The sequence below is a fragment of the Denticeps clupeoides genome, chromosome 7 (genome assembly GCF_900700375.1).
Source record: "Denticeps clupeoides chromosome 7, fDenClu1.1, whole genome shotgun sequence".
NCBI lineage: Eukaryota > Metazoa > Chordata > Actinopteri > Clupeiformes > Denticipitidae > Denticeps > Denticeps clupeoides.
In genome coordinates, this window is record NC_041713.1 from 18,032,774 (window position 1) to 18,040,146 (window position 7,373).

Here is a 7,373-nt window from a genome sequence, read left to right on the forward strand (position 1 = left end):
ACTCGGGAAGACGTTGTTGCTAAGGTGCCCTCTAGGGTGGCAAAAAAGTGGCATATTTCCTTCCCATAATTAAGTGCTGTTCAAGGTGCCTTAACGAGTGGCCTAATACTGGAGCAATTATAATGCATCTTGCTACACGTTGCCCTTCACTTGGTGATCCCGTGTGGGGGCCGATGCAATGGAAAGAGTTCCCAAATCCACCCTAAAGGAGCTGCATTACCATATAAGGTACATGGATGAGAAAACATGATGAAGTGCCCAAATATGTGCCCTTCAAATAGATCAAATATTATCTGTTGCTGTAGGAGTGTACCTGCATAACTTGCAAATGTAAGGGATGCAAAAGTGAAGTGATTGTCACTGTGATACACTGCAGCACAGGACACACAACAAAGTGTGTCCTCTGCTTTTAACCATCACCCTTAGTGAGCAGTGGGCAGCCATGACAGGCGCCCGGGGAGCAGTGTGTGGGGACGTTCCCCTTATCAAAGGGGACCTCAGTGGCACCTTGGCAGCTCGGGATTCGAACCTTCTGATTACGGGTCCACTTCCTTAACCGCTAGGCCACCAATGGCCGCCTGCATCCAGGTCACTTGCCCATACGATTTTATCACATACTTATGGTTCAACTAAACAAAGTGTAATTAATCCTGATGAGATATGAAGATCAGGCATTATTTCAGTTAAATACATTTACCTACATAAGCACTTTAGAATGTCCATCATAGAAATTCCTCATTTGGCTCACTGGAGACCACAATTTTGAGTCCTTGTACTAGTCAGTGTGCAGGTCGGGCTGCGTGTCACGTTATTTGTTCACCTTTGACCCCTGACTGACACAAAGCGCGGCCCCGACACGCACCCAAGTAGCTCATCACGACCTCGACGGACGCTCTGCGGCCCGAGGTCCAGCGTCGGTTCGGGGTTCTGACGGCGCCGCGGCGACACCGGAACTCCGCTCGCGGGCGCGCGCGCTGATTGGACCGCCGCGCGCGAGCCGCGGCCAATCGGGGGCGCGCGCTCCGCGGGTCGGGCCGAGCCGAAGTTGGCAGGTTTCGCGGGACATGTCACTTCTCAGCTGAGTCGCCCGCGGTGAGGAGGAGGCTGAACGCGGGGCGTTTTTCTTCAGTCGACGGACTCCGGTTCACCTGAGGGGAGGAACCGCGCTGAAGCCGGAGAAGAGTTCCCGCTCCCCGCTTCCGCCGAGAGGAGCCTCAGGTGTCGCCGGATGTGCGGATTCCAGCCCGCCTCACCTCTCCTTTACCGACAAAGGCGTCCGCTTCCCCCCCGGAGCGAAGAAGGACGCGGGGGGGGGGAGTCCTCCAGCTCCTTCCGGTTTCTTCTCTTTAACCATTTATATCCACGAGGATGTACGAGTGTCACTATGACAAGCCCGTGGCGTTCTTCTACAACAACAGCAACAAGAGCATCACGCCGGACTGGCGCACGCAGGACTACGTCATCGTGTCGCTCGGACTGGTCGTGTGCCTCATCGTCGTCTTCTCCAACCTCCTGGTCATCGCGGCCATAGCCATCAACCGCCACTTCCACTACCCCATCTACTACCTGCTGGGCAACATGGCCGGGGCGGACCTGTTCGCAGGCATGTCCTACCTGTACCTGCTCTTCCACACCGGGCCCTACACCATCGGGCTGTCGGTGCGCCAGTGGTTCGTCCGGGGGGCGCTGATCGACATGAGCCTCACGGCCTCGGTGGCCAACCTGCTGGCGCTGGCGGTGGAGCGCCACCAGACCGTCTTCGCCATGCAGCTGCACAGCAAGATGTCCAACCAGCGCGTGCTGCTGCTGATCCTGGGCCTGTGGGCCGTGGCCGTCGTCACGGGCCTGGTGCCCACCATGGGCTGGAACTGCCTGTGCGACCTGGGGACGTGCTCGACGGCGGCGCCGCTCTACAGCCGCAGCTTCCTGGTGGTCTGGGCCGTGCTCAACCTCCTCATCTTCTCCGTCATGGTGGCCATGTACGCGCGCATCTTCGCCTACGTGCGCCGCAACAGCCGGACCATGATCCCGCACACCGTGGACCAGGGGTACAGCGAGACGCTGCTGAGCCTGATGAAGACCGTCGTCATCATCTTGGGTAAGATTTGTTTTTAGCGCGAGCGCGCGACCAGACTGGTTTTGTCCGGTGTATTGTATTAACCGGTGGCCCGAGCGTCCTGGTCCAGAAGGACCGCGTTCCATTTTGTTCAGCCCACCAAACCAGTCCGGCCTGCAGCCCGCGCTCCTCTCAGACTTCCTGTCTGCGCCGCAGCGACCCGCCGATCTTATCCACCCGCCGCTCTCCTCACCGTGTCTCTCCGGTCTGACCCAGGCGCCTTCGTCATCTGCTGGACGCCGGCCCTGGTCATCCTCCTGCTGGACGGGCTGGACTGCAAGGCGTGTGCGATTCTGGAGTACGAGAAGTACTGCCTGGTGCTGGCCGAGTGCAACTCCTTGGTCAATCCCATCATCTACTCCTTCCGAGACCGGGACATGCGGCGGACCTTCAAGCGGATCCTCTGCTGCCTGTTCAGGAGCGGCGAGGAGCAGCAAGAGATGATCGCCTCGGCTCACTTCAGAACTTCCCAGAAAGGGACCATTGAGAGGTCTGACAGTGACGCAAGGTGCCGCTCCCTCAGCAGGCCTCTCGTTTCACCGTAGAAATCCCCGCCAACTCCTCGTCACGCCGATGTTGTGGGGGGTGAAGTGTACATTCGCGTGCACACGCAGGTCTTTGGGCATCAGGTTGACTCGCCATCAGAGCTGCCGCGCCGTTGATTTGACGTCACGGCCTTAAGGAAGAACTTGAACGTTCAACATTCCACAATAGCCGTCAAAGAAACACGTTAACTTTACCGTCTCAGCATGCTGACGCCTTCGTATGGGTTCGCTTGGTCGTTCACGTCTCTGCTGATGCAATGAAACGGCAATAAAAACACGAAGTTCCAGTTTTACGGTGTCTTACGCGGTTCATCGTCTTTGCCTGTTATGTCTCTCGTCTGTCTGTTTCGGGTTTTGTGTGTCCGGTACGTGGAAACATTGATGAGGGCAACATCATAAAGTTCTGGGGGGGAAAAAAACCTGAAAGTTATAGGAATTTGACTAGAAATGTAAAACATTAGGGTTTTGCAATATTTCTAGGTAACTAATAATTTTTTTTTTGTACCAAAGGTCGGATTGCCGAAGGATTAAGTAAGATCACACCACCAGACTTTGGAACATCTTGATATTTGACTGGAATAAAGTGGAGTGTAATTTTTATTAAAGCAAAATTCCACCTCAATCGTTCAAATCTTACCGCAGTGTTAAGCTAATTAAATAATCTAAATGGAAAGGAAGCGGGAATCTGGAAGCATTTAGGGGTTCCAGGTAAATTAAGGAGGGCAGATTAGCTCCAGAATGGTTTAGTCCAAAATGAGAAGTCACGCTACAAAGTACAACCCACATTTACATCTTAGAAACGAAACTGATACTGGTCTAGGGATCACAAGGGGAAAAAAACCCACTAGCAACTAAAAGGCTTTTAATAAATGAATATATATATATACTTACATTTCTACCCTTTGTGAAACTATCATTTGTGTGCAGTCATTGAGGATTTTTTTTTTTTTTTTTTAAACATTTGTAACGTTTTGTACCAATTGAAGTTGAAGATAATCTGCAGAAAACTACTGATCTCTCAGAAAGGCATGCGGTGAGCAGTCCCACAAACAGCCAACATGTTGAAACTGGTACCCGGAACGTGCTGGCTGGGATGCCCTGGGGACGGGTTTAGGAAACGCTGCCTCGGAGTGTGTGTTTGTGTGTGTGTTGGGTGTTGCCAGGTATTTTTATGTCCAATGAAGACTAGGCCGTTCAAGGTCAAAGATCCCAGTTCTTAAAGTTAGACTTATTTTCGTATCGTTCTTGCTGTGGGCAGCATCGTGGCCTCACACCTCCAAGGTTGTGGATTTGAATCCAGGCCCCAGCTTTGTGTGTGCGGAATTTGCATATACACTAGGTGGCCATGGGTGTGAGTGAACGGTGGATTTGCGTAAACAGATGAAACAGGAATTAAATACTTACACATCTCTTCCTTGAGATTCTGTCATCCAGAGTACAATAATTAAGTTGACTGACAGCCCTCACACACCCTACTTCTGGTCTATTTGAACTGAATCCATCACTATGTCACGTGTTTGTTTCTAATTCAATCTGTTTTTTTAGGTAAATCCAGAAGACTCCTTTGGCTTCACACTAGAAAATAAGCACCACGCTTATTGAAAATAGTGCCCCAGCTTACCAATGATAATTACTGAAGGCATAATTATTTTAATTTGATTAGTACACACAGCCTTGGGAATTGCAGTCTAATTTTTGGAGTAATTGCACTTAAGAACGTACTAACTGAATGTTGCTTTAAAAAAATCTCATCCAGTCCTTAATATGTGTCTAGGTACATTAAAACAGACACGGAATATTCCACTTCTGAGAACTTTTCCAGACCTACGGCATACGTGCTCAGGGAATGTTGGCAGGTAAATAAAAACAGGTTCTGCATATTATACGTTCAAAATGACCATGTTTTCTTTTCATGTATTATTGACTTTTCCAACAGTTCCTATAATGCTATAATTTTGTAACTGTAGCCTGGTAATAGATCCGACTCCGTCAGTACCCCGGTGTGCCTGAGCAACATTCCCGGCAGGAAGATCCCTGTAATTAGTGAAAGTAACCTTATCGGAATAAAAATTAATGCAAATGACCAATCCCGCTGAAAGACACTGGCTTGTGCAAGATATTAAAACAGTGCAATTCTTTCATATCTTTTATTTTTTGTCACAATAGCATAGATGTAGTGACTAGATGTAATTTCCATTAAAACAAGCAAATAAACATCCCCCAAAGAAAACACCCCAAAAAAGGATAAAAGCACACTAGATTATTTTATTAGTTTTTGTTTTTCTATTAAGGAACACTACAATTCTCATTTATTTTTGATATTCTCTTACTAGAACAGTTCTAAAGTTGAGGTATAAAAGGAGTTCATACAGACTCACAGGTCTGAAAACTGGGGTTTATATACAAGAGAAATGGAAAGAGAGGTAGAGGAGAGAAATGGGGTGAAGACAGAAGGTAGATGAGTGAAGTGACAAACTATTCTAATTAAAATATATATTTAATAAAATAAAAGCATAAAACAAAATGTAGGAGTTGGTGCAGTGGAAAGAACGCAACACTTTTTGTGAAACCGCCCACCAATGTCAGCAGCACAGAGACAAGTAACTAGACAGGTGGTGGGGGGTCAAAGGGCAAGAAAAGAAGAAGAAAATAAAAAAAAAAAACAGTACCATCTTAAAAACACATGAACGGTCTGTGTTAAGAAATGCAATCACATAATAAAAGCAAAAACTATTTATGACCCATGATTACATTTGACGTGAGAGTTGGCTACATCTCCCAGACAGCATTAATTTAAAATCTGTTGCCTGTAGTGAGCTTCTGTCTGCGTGAAAAGTGCTACAGTCTACACTTCTGCTATTCATGCATTTCAGAGCAGAACCTGGAATTTCAACCACCACCCCCTCCAAAAAAAAAAAAAAAAGGTTTCACACTGCACCAAAAACTCACACTTTCAGTTCCCACTGAGCACACAAAAGTAAATCAAAATAGCCCAAGAGACCCACGGTCAAAGCACAAATTATTAAAAAAAAAAAAAAGTCTTGAAAATTTAACTTTCACATGAACAGAGAAAAGGCAAAAAACAAAATTACCAGGCATCTCATGAACAGAGAAAAGAAATTAAAATAAGATTTATAATTTTCTTATAAAAAAAAAAAAAAAAAGTTATGCTGAAACATTCCACAATCTGTACAGTGACATCCACAGATGACTGGTAGCAAAGAGGAAAAGTATTTTGGTGTAGTAATAGCATTATTTTTTTTTCCTTTAAGAGACAGCCATACTTAACGTTTATAAGTAACAGTAAAGTACAGAGGACACAATCTGGGTGACAGCTTGAAAAGCTCCTCAGAATTTGTTCTTTGATGTGCACAATATAAAACAACCCGCCCCCACCCCAAATTTACATTGCAATGTTATGAAGTCTATCGTTTCTGGTCTTTTCCACCCCCGTTCACATATCAAAATGCCCTGGGTATGACTACAGCATGGTTCTACGCTGTACAAAAACTAGTGTTGAGAGAAAACAAAAAAAAAAACTTTCATGTGTGGGTGTAGCTCATCCAGGTGTAGCCAGAGGGGCGATCAAACGGCCGAATCCAGGTGGCCGACACCCAGGCGTAACTCCATAACGGAGCGGATGTGGCCAGCTAACTATCAGTGACTGCTACAGTACCCCACGTCTCACCGCACACCCCACGCTGCTCTTTTTGGTTCATTTTTTAAGTGGGTAGAGAGCCCTTGTTGGATGGCCTTGAAGACAGAAGGAGGGAGGGGGGAGAGATGGGGGTGAAAAAAAAAAAAAACCTTCACAGGATGAGCTAGAAAAACCAGGGCACTGTGCCGCACCAACATCAGGGGGTGTCATCGTAGGCGTAAATACAATCAAAAGGTGACAATACGCCCACTAAAAACAACAAGGCAGGGGCGGCAGGATTAACACTGAGCTATAGAAAGTCAGAATTAGATACTTCGCTAACATTTTTGGTAACAACTGTACTCTGTAGTCTACAGTGGCTGTGAGTGTGTGTGCTAGCATGGGAGAGCGGGATGGGAGCGACAAAACCAGAACAGCAGGCCGCCGGCCTGAAATGGCAGATCAGCGTGCACGTATGAAGCACAATGTTATGCACTCGTCTATTTCTTTTTGGTCTCATTTATTATTATTATACAGTCTCCTTTCTACAATACAGCTTTACCTTTAACGAAACTGAATCTAAAAACAGAGGACTAAAACAGCTCAAAAAGTGTACATGCATGGAAGACAGTCACATTATCAAAAAAAAAAAAAAAAAATTATTTAAAATAATAATACCCCACCCCCCAATTCAATTGCCCACCTACTTCCATGCCCCCCCCCCCTTAAAAATCATTTTAAGAGGAGGAGAAAAAAAAAAAAAAAAAAAAAACTGAAACCCACACAAGAATTTTTTTTCTACATTCTCCTGTTCTCCCCCCCATCCTCCACAGACCTCCCCGGTCCCCTCTGCTGTAGTTCGCGTTTCTACAGCCCCTGCCACGGATATTAACACTTGTGCTTAACGCATTTACCGAACGCTTGTAAACCTTAGGTCTGTATATTAAGAGTATTAAACCATTTAATAAACCTTATGACAACATAGAACTGACCAAAGGAGATGTTACCATGTAAAAAAAAAAAAAAAAAGTCAAGATAAGAAAGAAGAGAAAAAAAAAAAAAAAGATCCGTCTGT

The 7,373-nt window shown here is 46.3% G+C and overlaps 1 protein-coding gene across 1 annotated transcript; it reads left to right on the plus strand.

Annotated features, from left to right (window-relative positions):
• Positions 1–1,036: 1,036 nt before the first annotated feature.
• On the plus strand, positions 1,037–3,551 carry lpar2a (lysophosphatidic acid receptor 2a). The gene is made up of 2 exons (XM_028985013.1): positions 1,037–2,098; positions 2,333–3,551. The coding sequence occupies exons 1-2, from the start codon at positions 1,369–1,371 to the stop codon at positions 2,659–2,661; spliced, it is 1,059 nt and encodes a 352-aa protein (XP_028840846.1). The 5' UTR covers positions 1,037–1,368; the 3' UTR covers positions 2,662–3,551.
• The last annotated feature ends 3,822 nt before the right edge of the window (positions 3,552–7,373 follow it).